We start from the raw sequence: 23,404 nt of genomic DNA, 5'->3' as shown, positions 1-23,404 counted from the left end.
TCTCTATTTTTCCCTTAAAATTAAGCCAATTTTTGGTGGGTCAATGTAAAAGGGCAGATTCAAAGATGAACGCCTCCTTTCTGCTTATCAGAGCCAAATCCGAGAAGGTACAGATTACAGGAGCTGGCACAGGAGCCAAGCTGTCGAGGTGGAGGAAGAAGGAAAAAAAGAAAAAGAAAAAAGGTGTTGTGAACTGGCAACCCTGCAAAGTACAAGGGAAAAAAACATAAGAGACTCTGAAGCTATGTACAGGCAACCGGGGAGGAATGGGGTACATAAACAGCCACTTGGCATTCCAAGTGTAATTTATCTTTCTGCAATGTGCTTAAAAACCTACTACTTTCCCATAACTGAACTAAAACAGGACCCACTAATCAGATCTTAATTCATACACTTTTTTCAACAAACAGCCAAGGACACTGAATGGTCACACAATTACAGAAAGATGTAAAGACCACCTTGAAATTCAACAGGCATAAAAGATGCCTCTTTCTCCCTCACTTCCTGAATTTTCCACTCTGAAAATGACAACTCTCAGCCTAGATAGAGCTAGACAGACCTCAGTTAAAAATCCCATCCCATCTCTTCTACTTAATTACACGGCAAGTTCTAAAACTTCTTTTAGTCTCAGTTTCCCCTTATTATAAAGGTAATAACATGCACCTTGTTTTAAGAATAAAAAACAATAATCTATGTAAATCACCCAACATACTTTGATACACTGCAAGGACTCGAAGTGGATATTTGTAATTATTATAGTCTGCTTGTGAGGATTTCATACCCGCCATATGCACAGAGCCAAGCTCATGAGACTCTCATTTGATCCATGGATCACTGAAAGAACTCTCTACATAGAACTCTACACAGAACTGTCTATATTGTTTATTCTGGAGAGAATAAAACACACTCCCAAAACAGGAATAAAAAAATCTATTTTGATGTGGTACCAGTGGTCTATTGTGAAAAACTCGTATTAAGGATAGAAGGGTATATGGCTGATCACAGACTCAATTACCCACTAGCTGTGTGATCCTGACTAAACTGTTTAACCTTTTTAATCTTTTAAGGTTTCCTCAAATTTAAAGAAGTACTTGGCCTACCTTGCAGGTTTTGTCCAAAATGTTAAATGAGAAAATGCATTATAAAGTAGTTAACAAAGCATCTGGCACAAGTAAATGCTATTAGTGGTTTATTACTTTTATTATTATTACTAGCAGTGCATATACCAAAGTATAAACATCATCCCTTTATCAAGAGGTCTAGCCCACAAAAATCTGGAGAAGACTTCTGTGGCCAACCGGTGGGTTTTTCCAAACCACACTTTAAGAACCACTGGGTAGACCACCATGATGTAGAGGTTGTGTGTCACATAGAGTTTTCCCCCAGAGCTGTTTCCCCTCACATCTGCCTCCTCTCTCACTTTAGAATATCATTTCAGCCTGAGGAAATGATGATGGCAGGTGGTGTCACATACTGTCATGCCACAGAATATTGAATTCACACTGTCAATTAGAACAGCAGTCATGAGGATTCAATAAAATAATCTATGTTGCCATATCTTCAACCTGATCAGAGTTCTTCCAGGGTTCCTATTCGTTCATAATTAACTTTAAACATCATGATTTTCAAAGAATTTCTTGATAAAATTATTCAAAGAAGTCTGGAGATAACTTTGTAGTTGCCCCTCATCAAGGGAAAAAGAAACAGAAGGTAATGTAGTTTCTAAGATGTGTACATAAGCAATGCCTCAGAACAACTACCTAGGGGTAAGAGACAGCCCTGTCTCCCCTACAACACACACACATCAACCTAAGATTAAAGTTAACACTAACACTGTAGGGGCAACTTATTCTATGTTTTGAATTGCAGACGGTCAATTACATCTTAAACTTTATGATTTATCTAGCAAAAGTTTTTATTTAACATCCATAAAGGGTTACTTTATAGACCATTTCAGAGAGCAGATTACTCAAGACAGTTTGTGTTTTAAATAATAATATTCTAGTCACATTCAGATTTACTATTAATGGAATGATTCCATTATTCACATCTGCCTGGAAGCGGGGAGGGGTCCAAAAAAGCACATGTTTCTCCGTTAATGAATTCTGGCACAATTACTTTTATGTCTATCACCTGGGGGAGAGGATTACTTCACATTTGGGAAACAGAGTATAACTTTATGGGTGATATTGCATTGCCTAGCAAAGGCTAAACTTTTCTGCCAAGGAGGAAACAGTGAAGTAACCAAGACCTGCCAAGAACACATGTGAAAGAGTTAATGAGAAATGCCTGTGCATGTCTTTCCTGGTTCAAGGAAAAAGGCTAAATAGTAAAACTGAACTAATTAGAACACATGAACGGTATCAAACATCTCCAATGTTTCTCATCAAGTTTACAGAGTTTTACTGGTCTGGTGAAGTTATGCTCAAATCCAAAACAGTCCAGGAGCAGCATAATTTGCCCTATAAAATCCACTTAACTATTGCTTAGAACGATATCTGAGTCATTTTCATGAAAAACTATGAGTAATGTACAGAGGTAATTCAATGTGCCTTCTCTAGTTCTCTAGAGATGGCTAAAAAATGTAAATGGATGCTTACTTAAAAAAACAGGGCCTTGGATTTTGGAAAATTTATCAGATTAGAATAAAAAGATGATTTTAGGGCCGGGCGCAGTGGCTCAAGCCTGTAATCCCAGCACTTTGGGAGGCCGAGGTGGGTGGATCACGAGGTCGAGAGATCGAGACCAACCTGGTCAACATGGTGAAACCCCGTCTCTACTAAAAATACAAAAAATTAGCTGGGCATGGTGGCGCATGCCTGTAATCCCAGCTACTCAGGAGGCTGAGGCAGGAGAATTGCCTGAACCCAGGAGGCGGAGGTTGCGGTGAGCCGAGATCGCGCCATTGCAGTCCAGCCTGGGTAACAAGAGCGAAACTCCATCTCAAAAAAAAAAAAAAGAATAAAAAGATGATTTTAGATTAAGGTTTGAGTTAACTGGCAGCCTTGCAGAAGCATTTCATGTTTTAGAAAAGTTAGATATTCTTTGCAAAAGACGTCATCTTCTCTGAGGAATAGCTGCAGATTATACATGGTGACACATTTACTTCAAAAGCTCAACTTTTAAAAAACTTATTAGTTCTACGATTTTAGAACAAAAGAACACTCTCTAAGGCAACATAAAAGAGTTGAGAATAAGACACAAAGAGCCCACAAAACAGATAAAACATAGTTACCTCTATATCCTGGATAATCTTTGGGTATAATGACCTATAAAATGAATTTGGAGGGCCATCTGTGGGTCTGTTTTTAAACAGGTACTGATCCCTGGCAAATAAAAACAAATAGATGTTACATTTTTACACATAAAAGGGTGAATTTTATTTAAACATGGTGCTGACAAAGATATATCTTTCATGTCTTTTAACTTGCATAAAGCTTCAACAGTTCAAAAGGAGGATTTCTGACAAATTTACATGTTAGAGACAAGTTCAGCTCAATTCACAGCTCTCTAATATAATCCTGGTCTTCTGTTTTCCCAGTACTAATACACGACAATCTAGCCTTTTATTCCATAGAGTTTAATAAAAAGCACTAATGTAGTTTTGTGAAAAATCTAACTTAGTATACATAAAACTTCCTCCCATAAGGAAAATACAGCTCTGACCCTCACTCATAAGGAAAATACAGCCCCACCTCTGCACCTCTGTCTGTAGCTCTCTCTTTCTCTGTGCTAACTGGGCCATACAGCATAGAGCTAGCTATAAAGCTGCATCTCAGTTACGAGTTTTCTCTGAAAAATCCTATCACTGTTATTACTTCCTCAACTATAAGTAATAACAAACAGCAAAATGGCACTACTTGACTTTTTCGTATTTTTGGCATATCTATATTTTGATAATGGTATCATGACCTAGGAAAACTGTGAAGGAAAAAGCATAAATACATAGCTTTGGCTTCCCATTCAAACTACATAGTACAGTTAATAAAGGAAATACACATTTCAGAAGGAGAAATTTTAACAACTCTTTCTTTCAACTTCTGACCACTCATTTCCACCCCCCTTTTTAAAAATAGGCCAGCACATTTGCAAGTATAATTGCCTTTTTGAGGAATCAAGCTGACTCTATGTCAATGAAATTTTTTCAAGGGAACAAGCAACCCAAGTACTTACCACCCTCTTCTTTCTGAAAGTCCTTTCCATAGGGGATCAGTGCGTACCATTCGTTCAATCAGCTTCTTCCACAGCATTCCTTCTGAGATCACTCGCTGCCATTCTTTACATACCAGCTCTGCTGCACACAGAGACCTGGCATCCAGGTACGAAAGAATGTTTTCTGCTATGTGATCTAAGCCTTGCTCTACAAAACAGAAAAGGGAGTGAGGGAATGGGAAGGGAAAGAGAAAGGTACCAGCCATCATTTCCTTAAAGATAAGAGGAATAAAGAAATCCTGAACGAAGTAAAATATTTTAGTAATATCAAAAGTTCTACAGATATTCAAATTCATGAGTACATAAACATATACACTTCTTTTTGGATCTGATTTTTTATGATAAAACAATTGACAGCAACTCTTCTCTGTGTGTAAAAGCTGATCTTGGACAGTTCTGCATTTGTCAAATATTATGATAAAAGACTTTTCATTTTATTTTCTATAACTCTCACAGCACTTCTATGGGGCAATGATGCTCCAAATTTTACAGATGAAGCACAGAGAGATAAAGACCTCAAGATTATACACTACCTTGGCTTTACTATTGGTAAAACCAAGACTGGAACTCAGATTTCTTGCTTCAAAGTCTGTGTTCATTCCCATCTTATTCACCATCTCTCATAACAAATCATATCCTCATTAATCCATACCCCCTGGGAATCCCTGGAAGCTCAGAAGACAAAAAAGTCAAAACACCGACTCATCTTGAAAAAACGAATGAAGAGTTAAATGACAATCCAAGAAATAAAGTCGATTGTGCTTAAATGTATTTTTGTCAATCTTTTCATCTACCTTTTGTGAGTATCCATTTTCTGTTCCTAAACAGATGGGGAAAATCCTCAAAAGCAATAAACCCATGTCTACAAATCCTAGACTCTTAGAGGTTATTATAAGCACGTCTTCTGTAGTTACAAGAAATAAAGCTTATCCCCAGGCTTATTCTATGTAGGGATGAGAACACAGGACATATAGCCAGAAAATTGCCATCTCAAGTCCCAGGTTCACCACTTACTAGTTCTATGACACGAAACAAATACTGAAATATCCCTGTGCCTTGAATTTTTGTGCTCTAACATACAAAACAGTAATCACCAGTAACAACTGTCCTTTCTCACACTGTCAGAATCAAATTAAACAGTTATGAAAACATTTTATAGACAAGAAAGCACTCTACAAGGTTAATATCTGTTCCTTTTTCTCAAAATAACTAGTAGTAGTATAGCAGGACTAAACTCAGTACTGAAAGGCCAGATGTAGGTAAATTATTATTAAGCTTTCAGTTTCCTCATCTGTGTAAGATTACGATAATAATCTCTACCTGACTCTGAAAATATCAAAATGAGATGATGCATTAAAAATGCTTCACAAACTTAAGTTTCTTCAACTCTAGGAATGACTATTATTACACTGGTATTATGATTTCTAAGTCTTTCATATACTAAAATTCTCTTACTCTGGACTAGATCAAAGAGCAAAGCTATGGTCTGATAATAAAGACTACACTGGGACCACTGTCCTCTCCACATGTCATTTATATTACAGTTAATGTGGTCAAAGGCTGCACTGTCTTCATCTGACAGTCATATCACAGAAGACGTCTAAGACGGCAGTAAGTTAAGAAAAAAATCCTAGGCCTCTCCCCACAAAACATCTATTAGAACAATTTCCCCTAATGCTTTATTTGTACAGCTAGTTGTAAGGGGGGGGTGGGCAGCTTTGTGAAGTTTATATTTATCCTTACTGTAATTCACCTTCAAAGCTCTATCTGACCCATCCATTTCAGTCTCTAGAATTCTGGTTTTTGTCACATCCAGAAGAGTGGGTATTCCATACCAGACCTGCATTATGGGCTAAAGTACTAAGGCAAACATGTTAAAACGTATTGGTAAACACGTTAAACGGGTCAGAACCAAGGACAGCACCCATGACACGAGCTATTAGTAGCTATTATTTCATAGTATTTCCCTCCAGGCTAACACTGATGCACTCATCAATATGCCCAGGACACCCACACTAAGCCACCGGTCTGTAGTCATCTATATGTGCCACTGCCCAGCCCACATCTCTCCATTCTGTCCTCAGGGGTATTTGGTAAAAACAACCTGTGATGATACTGCCATCTTTACATCATTCTTCAGACCCACTTACTAGCCTGAAATTTTATACAAAAAGGAAATAAGGTGAGTTCGGTATACCTGCTTTTCATGTTCCCATGCTGGGGTTTACTACATAAAGTTGTAATGCAATTTTTCACTTACATGTTGACACTAGCTGCTCTGTATCCCTTTTAAATATATCTAGTTCACATTCATTATAGAAAAATTATAAAGTGTAGATGCGCAAAAATTTTTAAGACTCTAAACCCCATTTCCCAGAGACAGGAACAACTTTTAACATTCTGTATACATCCTTCTGGGTTTACACAACCATACACAATCTTTCAGAGGATGATTAGCCTTTGAAACTCATCTAAGAATTCTGCTGAAGTGCAACATCAAGTTCAATAGCTAAATCCCCTGAAAACACCTTCTCGAGTTCTTAATTCCAGGATGTCTGCTCATAATCATCTCTGGTGCTATCATGCAAGACTGCCATGTACAACTGGACAAGCTGTACAGGACACAACTGTACCCAACAGTTCTGTCTACTGGTTTTCAATTACTTCACAATGTTCTACAATTCCAAAAATTACAACCACAGGTTTTGCCACCATCTAGGCATACAATGTATTTAGGCTTACTTGTTTACAGGAGCTACGTGATTCTGAAGTATCTTCACAACTTTCTCAAATATTACTTTTCAATCCTTTGTTTTAAAGCCATTATTCTTGGGGGGGGGGGGTGTTATATTCATGAGAATTAAAATATGTTGTTTCTTTCTATTATCACTATGCTATCTAGCTGACCACACGATCCCTTCATTCTTCATAATTTTGTCCAAATAATTAATTATTTTGTCTTCAATTCTTCAACATTTTGGACAATTTTACATTATCCGGGGTTTGATCTTCTTGGTACCATTCTCAAAGGTTCACAGGGACTCACTCTATCACCCAAGTTGGAGTACAGTGGCAGAATCATGGCTCACTGCCACCTTAAACTCCTGGATTCAAGCAATCCTCCCACCTCAACCTCCCAAGTAACTAGGACTACAGGCACATGCCCCCCACATTCAGCTAACTTTTTTATTTGTAGAGATGAGGTCTCACTGTATTGCCCGATGGTCTCAAACAATCCTCCTGCCTTGGCCTTTGAAGTGCTGGGATTACAGGCATGAGCCACTGCACCTGGCTGCCTCTCTTCCATCTTCTATGTTTACTTAAAATCAGGGAAATCCAAGGATAATCACATGGGGTTCTACTTCTGCCTCTGCATCACTAGGATTGGCAAATTATTCATCAGAATCTCAAACTGCAGAATCTTACAGCCCTAATCACATTTTTGTTCAGCGTCTCTAGTTACGGACTAACAAACTTAGCTCTTTCAATCTTTCTAATAAGGTACTTATCTTCCTTATCTTGTTTCTACACTTAATATCAGAACATAGCTAATTACAACATCTCGCTCTGTTGCCCAGGCTAGAGTGCAGTGACATGTTTGGCTCACTACAGCCTCAACCTTCCAGAATCAAGTAATCCTCCTGCCTTAGCCTCCCTAATAGCTGGGACTACAAGTGTGCACTACCATGCCAGGCTAATAAAAAAAAAATTTTTTTTTTAAAGTAGAGACAAGGTCTCACTATGTTGCCCAGGCTCAGAACTTTTAAAGGTTTATATTATTTCTGTATCATTAACCCAAATTCTCCTAATTGGTTATAAACACATCCCTAACTACTTCCCCCTCTAGAACCCTCTCCTCTCTCAGAGGTGAAACAAACAGCAAGAAAAGGATGCATTAGGGGCCGGTGCAGTGGTTCACATTTGTAATCCCAGGACTTTGGAAGGCTGAGGCGGCCGAACCGCTTGAGCCTAGCAGTTCAAGACCAGCCTGGCCAACATGGCAAAACTCCACCTCTACTAAAAATACAAAAATTAGCCATGGTGGTACACGCCTGTAATCCCAACTGCTTGGAAGATAAGGCACGAGAATCACTTGAACCCAGGAGATGGAGGCTGCAATGAGTGGAAATCGCGCCACTGCACTCCAGCCTCGGTAACAGTGCAAGACTCTGTCTTTATAAATAAATAATAAGAATGCATTAGGTACTTGCCTTTTCAGGCCTCAAAGCCTGCAATATCCCCATCATCTGTGATGGCAAAGCAGCACCCAAACCTTCCACCTATATGGGTGGTCTATGAGGCTGTGCGGTTATCTCTGACTCAACTTAGGGTTACTGATTTTCAAAACAACAGCAACAAAGAGAAGATTCCCCCAATCTTCTCCTGACCTACTAAATCAGAACCTCTAGATGGTAAGGCCCAGGAATCTGTATTTTTAAGATAACGCTGAAATGTTGAGAACGATTGGTTTAAAGCAATGATACCCCTTTTAGTCCTCTTTAATCCCCACCTCAGTTGCTCACAACTAGGCTATCGATGAGTTTTTACATAAATAAATCCCTTACTAATACTTATTTTTTCTTTCAAATGTCATCAGTCCAATTAAGTGATATTTGAGATGACCCATTTCCTTTGACTAATACTTTAAATGCACTTCATACTTCTCTGAGGCAGCAAGCTTAGTCTTGTGGAGCACATATTGCCTGTAAAGCCAGATAAACCGGGTTGAAACTCAGTTCTGTCAATTGCTAGCTGTGTGACCTTAAGCAAATCAGTTTTTCTTTTAGGATCTCAGTTTTCCATAATATCAGAATGATATTAAATGTCTGACATAAATCATGTCACATAATCTGCACAAGAACCTTCTGAGATAGGTACTGTAAATGCCCTTATTTTATACAGAGGGAATCTCCCAGTCTTATTGGGAAGGTTAATAAGACAGCATAAATAAGAAGCCAGATACATAACAGGTTCACTCAAGAAATGTCAGTCTTTGTTCTCTTCTCCCCAAAATCCCCTTAGTGGAGATCAATGGATAGGGCCGCTACAGAATAATCTGCTTGTTACTTTCTGCAGAAAAACTATTACACGTCTCCTCTAGCAAAAAGTTAAGCCCGTCTATTTTCTTGGTGTAAGTCTCATATCCCCTTAAATGTTTTGAGAAGAACAGGAATCACACAATCTCTATTCAGGCACCATAGAGTAGCCACCCTCAGGAGCCATGCAGACCATATAACCTTCTGGTTTCAAGGCTATTCAGGACAAAGGTTACTGAACAAGGTGGTCCATTTGCCTGGGCTAAAAAGTGCTTTGAGGTGTTAAAACTAAGCATTTTTGAAGTACCTGTGTCTGGCTCTCATTACTCTATCATGCTGAGACTCCCCCATCTCCCACCACCACCCCTCTTCCCAAGGCAACAAGAGGACACATTACAGCCTCAGAAAATTGAGGCCATAACACCTTTTTTTTTTTTTTTTTTTTTTTTTTTTTGAGACGGAGTTTCGCTCTTGTTACCCAGGCTGGAGTGCAATGGCGCCATCTCGGCTCACCGCAACCTCCGCCTCCCGGGTTCAGGCAATTCTCCTGCCTCAGCCTCCTGAGTAGCTGGGATTACAGGCACGCACCACCATGCCCAGCTAATTTTTTTTGTATTTTTAGTAGAGACGGGGTTTCACCATGTTGACCAGGATGGTCTCGATCTCTTGACCTCGTGATCCACCCGCCTCGGCCTCCCAAAATGCTGGGATTACAGGCTTGAGCCACCGCGCCCGGCCTTATTATTTTTAATTTTTTTTTTTTTAATCTTTTAAAGATGGGGTTTCACCATGATGGCCAGGCTAGTCTTGAACTCCTGACCTCAGGTGATCCACCCACCTTGGCCTCCCAAAGTGCTAGGATTACAGGCATGAGCCACCGCGCCTGGCCGTTTGAGGGCGTAACACTTTGCACACAGTGCTGAAGACATGCTGCTGTTGCTAATTACAGGAACCAGATGAAAGTCTGGAAAATTTTCAATAATAAATTAAAACAATTAAAAGGCACAAATTTCAAAGCTCAATATGTAAACAACACTGTATCAAAATGAAACTCAAATGTCAATTCAATGTCCTTGACTACAACCAGTTTTAACACAGCTGCTTAGATCACACAATTACAAAAACTTTTACTATTTTAGAAATGCATTTCAAAGAGCAGCTGCAAAGAAACTTCCTTTCCCACCCACCCCTGCTATCCCTTCTCCCTCACTAGTCACAAATCTAGTTGGAAAATCTGAAGTTCTAAACATTTTAAAAGAAAACAATGCAATTGCTAACAGCAACAGTCCCTCCATGGATGCCTTTCACTTGGAAAACACCAATCTAAGGATTCAGACAGAAATGAAGTAAAAAGCAGCTCAGGTCACAAAGTCTAACATCTTTTTCCATAAAACACCCAGGAAACAAAAAAACAAAGTGACATACACACCTATATGATGTCAGGATGAATCAATTCGGAAATCAGTTGGTGAATAATTAAAATTTCCTAGCAATAAATCTTACCACCTCTGGAGAAGCAGGTGTTTCCTGCCTCTCTGGGTTCTTTTTTAAGCTGCCATCCTCAGAATACCCAATAGATGCCAGGCATAACACATTATCATTAATCCTCATGCAATTAACTATTACTATTATTCCCACACAGATGAGGAAACTGAGCCTCCAAAAAGTGGGATCACACGGCTACAAAGTGCAAGCGTAGGATTCAAACCAAGGGCCTGTGTGAATCCAGCACCCATGCTCTCCCCACTGTCACGCTGCATCTCTGGCCGTGTGCCCAACCTAAAGCCTTGTCTATACTCTGGTTCTTCCACATCTCCTAGGACCTTTAATCTAGTCTGCCACATTTACAGTCCATAATGGTTTATCATCCTTTCTTGGTGATAAGAGAATTGAATAAACCAGGGCCTGAAAGCCAAGTATTGCGAAATTCTTAATTGCTTAGACACCTCAACAAACAGATCACCAATGCTTATCGTCCTCTTTGAAGTACAATCTTTCTCTACTTTATATAGTATGAATTTTCCCATTAACGACAGTTCTTACAAACCACAAACTCAGCCTGCAGAAATTGACATTGCAGACTAAACATTTACTATGATTTTTAGAAAGGCGTATCATAATTATCACTTTTTCCACTGAGCCAAAAGGAGCCAGAGACCACAAACATTTTCCATTTTCCCTATACTGACAGGTATGATATTCACAGCAAGCATTTAAAAGCTAAAATTATAGATAATTTTTACAGAATTAATGGTTTTCACAATCAAATGAAGTCATACGTTCACCGTCAACTTCAACAGAGCAAAAACTCACCATCAAGATGATATACAGAAAAAACTAAACACCTAATTAGTATAATGATTGGTAAGTTGCCCCACACATTATTAAGTCTAAGTATCACCATGGACATGGACCTGTTTCTCCTGTGATGCTCTTAAGGCAGAGTCTGTGTTAAGAACTAATGCCATGTTTAATCTAGCTCTACTAGATACTAACTGACACAATCGACTTGGTCAGCTTGTCCTCAGCCATTAGATACATATGTATGATATATATTGACATATGTATATATGTTCAGATCAAGTCCTGTTAAAACAAATAGTATTTTAACAAAAGTATTTCCATGTCCCAGCCAATGGTCCATTCATTTCATGTAATATTCAATACCACAAAATTCCACTTTAACAGAGATATGGACAATGCCTTAACATTCACTGTAATGAAAACTGAATTGTATACAATTATACTAACCATATTTATATACATAACACATGTTCATCTGTTCTGCTGCTTCTCCGAGGCTGTACACTCCCCAATGGGGAGCTGCTGCTGAACTGTACTCTGCAAATCAAGAGAACTTCAACAGTGCCACCTTGTGGCTACTCTGCAAATATAAAGTGAGTTCCCTGGCACTCTAAAATGTTTTCAGGAACAAATTACAGGGAAGAAAATAAAACCAAAACAGTGGAAAACAAATAATAAATGAAATTGCTTGAGAAAAATGAAGGCATCATCTCATCAATTAAAAACACTTAGGAGGAATAAAATACTACTGCCAACTTAAAAAACGACTGTCTTTTGTTGGTGTGAGATGCAGCCTGATTCCATCGGTTTCTGAGTTCCAGCCCTGTACATATAGAGAAACTGCACCATGTGTACATGCCTCACCTTACTTCTATTCACCTACAACTCCCTCTCATACCATCAAAAGCGTGTCTCCCTCTCTCCCTCCCTGCATCTCTCCCTCATAATTAAAAGTATTACTGAATTGAGTTGTAATCCTTACATTCAATACCCGGGGCCGATTTAAGGAATTTTCCTTAGCCTTTGTACTAATTTTTGAAGCAACCCCTACCATCATTCACACCACCACCACCAGAACCAAGATGTATGATTCTGGGTATCTCACCCAATTAATTTCTCCTTGGCTTCCTAATCTACACAATGAAAAACAGGACTAAGTGATGGCTAAGATCACCTTCAGCAATTAAATAGTACAATTCTAGAAACAGAGGGTTCATATCTTGCTTTTCTAAAGATTCTAATGGAAGAAATGTGCAAGTCATCCTACACTTCAGCATAAAAAGGACGCAGTGTGAGATTTTTCTAAGCCAACTCCCAAATATCCTTCAAACTTCCACTGTAGGAGGTAAACTTACAAGCTCGGGACGAGACATTAGAAATCAGAAGCTGGCTTGTCAATTTGCAGCCCCAGGTTTCAGGCCTGAGACCTGAGCTTGGCTCTTGTTTGGTTTGGAAGTACTTAGAACATGGAGTCCTGATGTTCTAAAATCACAGACAGGGTAAGGGAGGAGCTACTGTTTAAGCAGCTATCCTGTAACTCTGACAAGGGGTAGGGCTGTGGCAATGGTACTGGCTCATCCCTGGCTACTTCCAGGCTTATTCTGAAAACATGGCAATTTTAACCACCACACTACACTGGCCACACAGAGGATAACATTCTGGCCAGCATTCTCTACAGGAGTGAAATCTCTGTATCTCACCCAAGACAAATTTAAATTGAGAATCTTTTTAAAAGTAGAAACAGAAAAAAATTCATGACCAATCAAAATTCAAAGGAGAGCCGGGCACAGTGGTGCGTGTCTGTAGTACCACCTACTCAGGAGGCTGAGGCAGAAGGAACACTCGAGTTCGAGACCAGCCTAGTACACATAGCAAGACATCACCTTGTTAAGAAACAATTAAAAGGTGGTACAGAACAGGGCAAATTTTAAATTATTTTTTAAAAATCAAAGGGGAATGAAAAGGTGGAGCATGGTGAAACCATTCTGTAGGAACTCTTATAGTAGATATATGTCATTATACATTTGCCCAAACCAACAAAATACATAACAGCAAAAGTAAACCCTAATGTAAGCTATGAATTTGGGGTAATAATGATGTGTCAGTGTAGGTTCATGAACTGTAATAAATGCACTGCTCTGCTGTGAGATGCTGACAGTGGAGCAGGCTGAGGGAACAGGCTCTGTGAATATGGGAATTCTCTGCATTCTCCCTTCCAGTTTGCTCTCAACCTCAAACTGCTCTAAAAATATAAAGTCTACTTTTAAAAATCAAAATAAATTTAACCAGATGTGTGTGTGTGTGTGTGTGTGTGTGTACACACCTATGTGTGTATGAGACATATATGCGAAGAGGGTAGTGAGGGAGAGAATGCAGAAACCGGCTTTGAGAAATATAGTAAGACATGCTAGCAGTTTTCCCAATATATTTTTGCCATTCCTTAAGAGTCACTTCAGATATGAATGAATGTCCTAAACTTTGGGACAAACATACAAACTATGTTTGAAGGAGAAAGAGTGCCATGTTTTTTAAAATTACATACAAAGGCAAAGTGCACACTCTAAACTACATCAAAATAAAAAGCATATCATCAACTCATTCAACAAACGAAATGAAGTAACAGTTATGACTAATAATGAATGCTATTAAAGACACTCACTGTATTTCCTAGATACTAAATTATAATTCCTCAAGTTCCGTATATTAAAGTATGTGTCCCAAAGAAATGCTGCCTCACACAGTACTCATTCATTCATTTCATAAATATCCACCCAGCTCCACCTAGGTCCTTGGGCTGGGCATTCTTCCACTGCTCAGCTTTTGAATCAAAAGACAAATACAGTTACCTGGTAAAGCGGTAATAAAGTCCCGCTGCAACATGGGCTTCAGGTAAGAGTTAATATGTCCATGCTGATAATGACACATTCGTGAAATAAGATGTTCCACAAATTCCACTTGATCTGATTCAGACCACTGGTCAAAATATTTAATACACAAGTCTTTTTCTTTTTGATAGTTTCCTTCTGATGGCCTCTTTCTGGAGACGATCACAGATGATGTTCCATTACTTATCTATTTTAGAAAAATAAAAAATCATTAGTTTAATGAGGACAGAAATCTAGTTAATATTTCATTAGAAACATTTTTCACCCTGTGCATTTAATCTTAAAATGCCACTTTTACCCAAAAGCCAAACTCATTCTTTTATTAATTCATTCGGTAGTTAAAAATGTATTCAGGCTATGTGTCCTCAAATTAGTCACTACAAGAAATGCCAAAGTTACAGCTATTTGTAAAAGGCACTTTAAATCATCATCTTCCAAAGCTTATTATAAGATGATGCTCCAAAGATACATACTGGGTATCTCTATACACAGGATATAGATGAGTTATCTCCAACCGTGAACCAATGCTGGAGATAACCATCTTAGAGAAACTGCTCAACTTGGCAAAGTGGCAACTGATTGATTATTAACAGTTTGTTTTACTTCCTCAAGGTTGAAAGTTAATGCTATGTACATCTACGCTAATGGTTCTCATACTTGAGCTAGCCTCAGAATAACAAGAGGGGTTGTTAAACACACAGGTTGCTGGGTCTCACCCTAGAGGTCCTGGTTTTATTGGTCTGGAGTGGAGCCCAAGTATTTAGGGACCACATGTTGAGAAGCACTGATCTATATAACAAAGATAAACTGTGTTGTGTTGAAACCTGAAATCAATTCAATCCAAAAAGCTTCATTTTACCCAACAGTTTCAATCTCCTCCATACTGTTTCCCAGGGCTATTAATCTGGCAAAACAGTTTAGACTTTCCCATCCTTCTTTTAATTACCTCCGCGGAAAGTGACCCAAGGCAAATAAACATGTATACCTGAAAAGTTCTGCATCCTTACATGGGTGGTTTATGGACAACTCACAGACTTAAACTAACAATGCATTTCTCATCAAATCTTTATACATGTCCTTACATAAAACCAGTATGTATTTTTTAAAACTGAAACTACATACACTGCATCTGGACAGTAACATTAAAAATAATCTCAGTCACTAGACTCAAACCACAACTACTATGAGGCACAGTAACGTCCCTGTCTAAAAACAAAATAAACTCAATACTTTTGTCAAATATTAGTCAAGCAATCTGTCTCACTCTTCTGATAGCCTTCTCATACATAATACCAGAAAAAAAATAACACAAAGGATAATTCTAAGGTCTGAAGAGGTGAATTACAAATACATATTAATTCCATTAGGACTTATCTCAGGAGTCTTGCATAGAAAGAACCAAGAGCTTTCACTATCAGTATGTCCCCAAACTTAAAGTAGACTACACCCATCCCAAAGAAGACATCCTCTTAAATATCCAAAGGAGTCTTCAGTCTTCCTTGACAAAAAATCTTATAAATTTCATGTCTGAAGTTCTTACGTCCATATTTAGAGTTATAAGATGGGAAGGCATCTATCTTCCACTCAATTTATCTTACCACCCCATTGTCTAGGAACGTTTCTTCCCTCATATATTGGATGAGGAGAAGCTCAGTGCCACCAGGTACCACCAGGGGGAAGCATTGAACAAGGATTTTTCAATTTTGCTTATAGTAGTAAGACATTTGAGTCTAAACAGACTCAAAAACTAAGAGTTCAAAACAGAGATGAAGTGAAAAGTCTTAGCTGTGATGCATATTGGCAGTAATAAGGGGCATCTATGCTGCTTTAAGCATAAGGATGTCCAACACAATATAATAAAGTTAGAAATAACTGCTCAATTATAGGCAACTGTCTAACAAAACAAATTCTAACACATCAACATTAAGAGCTATAATGTAAGCCACTAAAATTAACTTATAAAGTCATACTTTGGTCAGGCATGGTGGCTCACGCCTGTAATCCCAACACTTTGGGAAGCCAAGGTGGCTGGATCACTTAAGGTCATGAGTTCGAAACCAGCCTGGCCAACATGGTGAAACCCCGTTTCTACTAAAAATACCCAAAAAATTAGCCAGGCATGGTGGCAGGCGCCTGTAATCTCAGCTACTTGGGAGGCTGAGGCAGGAAATGCTTGAATCTGGGAGGCAGAGGTTGCAGTGAGTCGAGATTGTGCCACTGCACTTCAGCTTGGGAAGCAGATCAAGACTCTGTTTAAAAAAAGAAAAAAAAAAAAAAAAAAGCAGCCGGGCGCGGTGGCTCAAGCCTGTAATCCCAGCACTTTGGGAGGCTGAGGCGGGTGGATCACGAGGTCAAGAGATGGAGACCGTCCTGGTCAACATAGTGAAACCCTGTCTCTACTAAAAAAAATACAAAAATTAGCTGGGCATGGTGGCACGTGCCTGTAATCCCAGCTACTCAGGAGGCTGAGGCAGGAGAATTGCCTGAACCCAGGAGGCGGAGGCTGCGGTGAGCCGAGATCGCGCCATTGCACTCCAGCCTGGGAAACAAGAGCGAAACTCCATCTCAAAAAAAAAAAAAAAAAAAAAAAAGCAGTATTTTTTATAACAATAGAACATGCTTATAAAATAATATTACGAAACAAAAGGCAAGATCCAGGATTTTATAAAGCATTATGATTACAGTAATTTATGACAAGGGGAACATACCATGAAACAGTAAAGGATATACATTAAAATCTCAAAAGTGCCTTACCTTAAGAAAGGAAACTAAGTATGCTTTCTTCCCCCTTTATTTCTATATTTTATTTCAAATAACTTGCCAAAATAATGGTTCATAACAGGTTAAATAGAATGATAACAACTTTATTTGTATTCTGCTTTATAATTTACAAAGTACTTTCATAGGCATTAATTCATTTGATAAGCCAAAGTGTTATTTTATTTACAGGCAGATTCCTAATCATCTAGCCTCCCTAGAGTGCTTGTATAACTATTAGCTAGTTGACTGGAAGATAGATGAAAGAAAAACTGAAAGCTAAAGTGTTAAGAACCACTGCCAACTAAAAAAAAAACACACACACAGTAAATAAAGAGCATCCCACTGCAAAATAATAAACCTGAAGGAGGGTACAAAATTCAGTCTGCACACAATGTTAAAAAGAAACTACTGGCATATGCACTATTCTATAGCACATTTTCGATATTCTATTTCCAACCACATGCTCAGCCCAGCAAGCTCTTCCTAGCATTGTTTTGCTTTGCTTCATTTCATCTTAAATGGGTAGGGTGCACTTTGTTCCTGCTAACTAATCTACCTTTTTAGTTTCAAATCAAATGAACCCAGAGAACTTATTCTTAAATTATCATCTTTGGATTTAGATTTCTGTTGCTTTTAATCCTATCGTCATGAAGGGGAAAGCCATGTGTACCATGACGGTTGATAAAACACCAAATTATGAAACTTTGCTTGCTCCCCACACCCCCGACCACTCACCAAAAAAAAAAAAAAAAAAAAAAAATCTCTCTCAGGAATTGGAAAGAAAACTGGCAAACCTTACAACAGAGCCAAGAGAGAAGGAGATGAGCTTAAAAGGACAGGGAAATGGGAGAGAAGAGTGAAGGTCCAGAGCAAAAGGAGAAAAGGCCATTCATGTATTCACTGGTGTGTGGCACGGTGCCATTCTGGTGACAAAGGATGCCATCACTGTCCGTCTTTGGCTTACACAGAGGCCACAGACAGAACATTTTAGGCTACAGCCACTTCAGAATCTTTGTGGAAACTCCAAAATTCTTTAGTATATTTGTAATGGCAATTCCCTAAGGAAATGAAAATAAATTGGGGTGGATTCTGAAACTAGCAAAACTGCACAAAATAAAACAAAGATGCTTGGCTCTCGATTCCACCTAGGACACCACTGAGGGAGCAGCTTATCTACAGTAAGTCAGTCGCCATCTCATCTGCGCGCCGCCACTCCTACCTGCCAAAGGGTATTTTTCTTTGGGGACTCATCTTCATTTTGATCTTCCATAACTGAAGTGTTCTAAGGGGGGAAAAACAGGTTATTTGAATTATACCAAGTTCTGCAAATCCTAAATAACTATAAGAAATAATTTTGAAAACTCAAACTACAAGTGTACCAACACAAACCCAAGAACTATTTGGCCTTGTGGCTAACACATGCCATAGAATCAAGGGAGAGCTGCTCATCTTTCACAAATCAATGGAGTTAGTGGTTAGACAAAAGCAAACATAAAGTCATTATTTTCAAAGGTTGGGTGTGCTCAGAAAAAAGGCTAAAATTGTGGGAGTCAGGCTGAAGCTCGACCTCAGACATCACTATTTTTTTCACTTATGGCAAGAAATTCCAAAGACCCATGAAGTTTCCAATAATTGCACAAAACATTTACTAAAAGGTCTGCTATTCAGTAATGAACCCCAAGGAATCAGCAATTAGAAGTAGCAAAGCCTTGGAAGGCCCCCTGCCTTCGCCTTTCCTCCCTTGATAGCCTTGTTTTTCTGGAATGGCTTTGCAATCTTCCCTAGCAAGCACGGTGGGTGCCCCAACTTTCTCCCTGAAGAAGAGTATGCTGTTAGCCAGTAACAATCTGGCTTGCCTTGGGAATGCATTAGCTTTTGATTTTTGTGTTTACCGCACAAAGAGGTACTGTGTAATTATTCTTTCTGGTGACCTAGTCGCTCAATAGATGCCCATTAACTAGAGATTATACATGATTGGATTTTCCCTTTTGAAGCTCCCACCTAATGGCTAAATGGAAACTTAATGAGAAGGGGAAGTGGTCTAGTTGTGCTCTGAAAAGATTAACAACTCATTTATGGATAGCAGTCTCTCTAAGATTCCTAAACCTAAAATTGTAAGATGGGGGTATAAAATTTAAGCAACATTTATCTCACAGCATTATTCAGAAGGATACTATAGAGCTATTTAGGCCGGGCACGGTGGCTCAAGCCTGTAATCCCAGCACTTTGGGAGGCCGAGGTGGGTGGATCACGAGGTCAAGAGATCGAGACCATCCTGGTCAACATGGTGAAACCCCGTCTCTACTAAAAATACAAAAAATTAGCTGGGCATGGTGGCGTGTGCCTGTAATCCCAGCTACTCGGGAGGCTGAGGCAGGAGAATTGCCTGAACCCAGGAGGCGGAGGTTGCGGTGAGTGGAGATCGCGCCATTGCACTCCAGCCTGGGTAACAAGAGTGAAACTCCATCTCAAAAAAAAAAAAAAAGGCCGGGTGCGGTGGCTCAAGCTTGTAATCCCAGCACTTTGGGAGGCCGAGGCAGGTGGATCACGAGGTCAAGAGATCGAGACCATCCTGGTGAAACCCCGTCTCTACTAAAAACACAAAAAAATTAGGTGGGCATGGTGGCACGTGCCTGTCTGTAATCCCAGCTACTCAGGAGGCTGAGGCAGGAGAATTGCCTGAACCCAGGAGGCGGAGGTCGTGCCATTGCACTTCAGCCTGGGTTAACAAGAGCGAAACTCAGTCTCAAAAAAAAAAAAAAAAGAGCTATTTAGGTTATCAGTGTTTATAAGATCCTGTTTATCGCCTTTAAGGAATAAGCCTCTCTCAAATTTTCCCTATCTTTCGTTTATGTTCTTCAAGTCCTAAAATTTTTGAACTATTTACCCAGTATTTCCAAACAATCCATATGGGAAAAGACATAAGAATCAACAGTGAACACTAGCCACTCTACGGGTCACACAACTGGCTCTGATCAGGGATGCAGTATGATGGGGTAGGAAAGCCAGAGGCTTTGAAGTCAAAGAGAAGTTGGATTCCTGATTTGGTCACTCACTCAATGTGTATGTGTGTGAGCTTGAGCAAGTTCTTTTAGCCCTGGAACAAATACAAACACAGAGCTGTTGTGGGGATGGAGACTACCCTGTATAATGCTTTGTGCATAATGGGTATTCCCAAAAACATTACTTGACTCTGATTTGAAGATGCTACTTTTCCCCTGTGTTTTCTTCTTAAGCTTTTCTGATTTCAGAGATGTGGACAGGATGGCTCCAGATGGCTGCCTGTGGGGAAAATCACCTGACTTTCTCAGTAGAATCCTATAAATCTCACAGCACCAAGGTCCACAATGAGAAAGAGAGAGAGCTGGGTGGAGGCTCTATGTAAAAACCAAGCATGAGCTAGAGAGAAAGGCAGTGTGTCCAAGGGTCCAAAACAGGGCTGGAGTCCTGAAAGCAATAAGTAATCCTGAATGGGATGAAGAACAGGGAAACAAAGTATTTCTGAAGGTCTCTCCACATAATCTCCTTTTTACTGCTATCTTGAAGGGACCTAAGGGTTTAAAGCCAGCATGTTTCTCAGGGGAATAAACAAAGGGGGAGCAGTGACTCAGTACCCCATCCCCTGAGTTTGGTAGTTACAATGTCTGTGTTCTAAGAGTGGTAAGGAGAAAGAATGGCTGGAAACATGAAAGGTAGAGCATGGTAAGGAATGAGGAATTAAATGTAAGAGAGATGAGAAGTCAGTCCCTGTGGGGAACATTCCTGTGTGAGACCCCCAAAAGGCGTTGAGTCTCACTATACGGTGAGTTTGATACCAAACACAGTTTCCTACTGGAGGCAGTCGAGCTATCCGGAAATATAGGAACTGAAAGATGAATGATCAGTTTCTAATATCAACCACAATATCCTTTGGGCCTAAAACTATGCCTTGCTGCTAGACCGAGTGACCCCCTGCCGGCAACCGGTTCCTGCTTTTAACCTTTTTATGACTCTTTAAGAATAAGCCTTAAACCTTACCTGACTGCCTTGTACCCTAGATAAGGGATGGCTTTGATTTCTGACTCAGAGACCCCTGAATGGGGAAGATGAGTTAAGTTGAGTCAGGAGCAGACAAAGGAGAATCTGATTAAAAGATATTCTGATGAGCAAAATCAGAAAACCTTTTCACATCTCAGTTCTAAAACAAGGTCAAACCAGAGATACCTGTAGCCAGGAGGAATAATGTTTGGATGTAAACAAGTTTTGTGAATAATGTTTGGATGTAAACAAGCTTTGTGAATAATGTTTGGATGCAAACAAACTTTGTGATTACAGGAAATTCTGTTACTTTTTACAACCACTGATTGCATATCTGACTTCTTTATTGTATAGGCCATGTGAGGCATACATTTGCATTTCCTCTTGCTATGATACAAAGAGGAGCTGATACCATTCCTTCTGAAACCAGAGCCAAGAAAGTGTATTTATTCCTAACCTTTGAAAAATAAAATTTGCTGTTTAGGCACAGCCTATCAGCCCTCCAGACGCCTCACTTTCTCTCTGTCTTTATTAATTTTCCAGGCGTACTCCCTCTTCCAGGTATTGGGACCCTCTTGCAGGTCGAGAGACCTTGCCTCTTGCCTACCTGTCCCGGACGGTCCACGACAAGTCCCCACCTCATGTCTCCAGGTATTGCAGAGGAAACATATGAAGGATGTATATACGTCTTAAACTAAAAGCTTATGAAATATAAGAGCCAGAATCCTCCAGAGCTATTGTGACCTAAGACCTTTCCTTCTTTACTTAAGAAGGAAACACAAGAAATGTCAGATGTCCCTGTACACTACACAAGAAACAACTATCTCTACAGTGAGAAAATTTCATTCTTCATTGATTGCAAAACAGAGAAATGATGCTTACTTCAACAGTTGAGAAGGAAACAATCCCCTGAAGAAAATACCAACTATTCTCTAAGGCTTCATAAAAGGGCTAGACATACAATTTAATAAAACTGTTTTTAATAAAGCATGGGTGCTGGAATAGTTCTCCCATCCTACATACATTTCAACTTCTGTAATAAAGGTTTCAGGAGAAGACACCAAAGGGAAAATGCTGCTCTCAAGCTACACCGACCAGAGGATCAGTTTCAAAGAGGATTCCAGGCGACACAAAAGATGCCTGGAGGAAAAAGCATCCAAGAGTCTAATTAGGTTTGAGAAATGCTATACGTGTCCTTATACTCTAGAGCGCACGCTCTCTCTCACTCTGTGTGTGTATGCATAAATGTATATATTCAGATATATATATTTTATATATCTACATAGATATAGATATATCTGTCTCTCAGAGGTTACAATACACTCCATTAGGATACGAACGGCTCTATAATATACTATTATTTAAAAATTAGGTTAAATACATTTAATCCAACTTTCCCAAGTTTGTTGGACATGGACAGTGCCCCTTTTATAATAATCTTTATTAATAATAGCTCAGCACATACTGGCAAACACTGGACTACAACAATAGCCTGGCATAATTCCTTCCTCCCTTTTCACCAAATACTTTTGGAAAACAAAGGAAACACCCACGTTGGTAAATAAAATACTGTCCCCTCCTATTCCCCATCTTCTCAGCCTGCTACAGGTTGAACATCCCACATGCAAAAATCCTAATTCCAAAAGTATAATACAGATATTCTAAAATCTGAACACTTCCAAAATCAGTAACACTTTTGGTCCCAGGCAGATAAGGGATACTCATTCCATATATAGGGTCGTAGAAATAAGTGGTGATGGCAGGAATAGAAAATTCTCTTACGGAAGCCATAATTTATTTTCACTGTGAATTTTATTCTTTAAAGGCAAGAGACAAAAGGTCACAGGTTCAAGGGTGAAGTAAGAAAAAACAATGAGTTTCCCAAGAGAAAAGAAAGGTCATTCCCTGCATCTAAACTCTCATGTAAAACCATGGCCAACCTGAGAGTTGAAATCCTCTTTAAATCTCCAATACTTAGGAGAAGGAAAAGTTACTTGAAATACCAACCAGTCTAGTTTCTACCCTTCTCATCATTTCTCTCCTCTTATGTCTACCAAGGACCATCACATATAAACAGATTAAAATGCAGACCCTCCTATTATTCTGATACTACTACCAATCAAAGATACAATCTAGGAAGAAGCAGTCAGTCTCTCGGGCAGACCAAATATTAATACTTTGACATTCTGA

At 39.3% G+C, this 23,404-nt stretch overlaps 1 protein-coding gene across 8 annotated transcripts in view; it reads right to left on the bottom strand.

Annotated features, from left to right (window-relative positions):
* The window catches only part of FBXW11 (F-box and WD repeat domain containing 11), a 144,863-nt gene that overhangs the window by 38,463 nt on the left and 82,996 nt on the right, over positions 1-23,404 (bottom strand). For 5 of the 8 annotated variants that reach the window (XM_074390255.1, XM_074390256.1, XM_010346654.3 and 2 more), the window contains 4 exons: positions 18,417-18,479; positions 14,399-14,624; positions 4,174-4,360; positions 3,236-3,326 (listed from right to left, as the gene is read on the bottom strand). In XM_074390255.1, coding sequence (XP_074246356.1) covers positions 3,236-3,326; positions 4,174-4,360; positions 14,399-14,624; positions 18,417-18,479 — 567 coding nt within the window. The remainder of the gene's footprint in view (positions 1-3,235; positions 3,327-4,173; positions 4,361-14,398; positions 14,625-18,416; positions 18,480-23,404) is intronic. The other 3 variants (XM_074390257.1, XM_003936153.4, XM_003936151.3) reach the window with 1 other exon arrangement.

The sequence above is a fragment of the Saimiri boliviensis genome, chromosome 20, assembly GCF_048565385.1.
Source record: "Saimiri boliviensis isolate mSaiBol1 chromosome 20, mSaiBol1.pri, whole genome shotgun sequence".
Lineage (NCBI taxonomy): Eukaryota > Metazoa > Chordata > Mammalia > Primates > Cebidae > Saimiri > Saimiri boliviensis.
The sequence above is the reverse complement of the archived record's forward strand: the minus strand, read 5'-3'. Positions and strand labels throughout refer to the sequence as shown.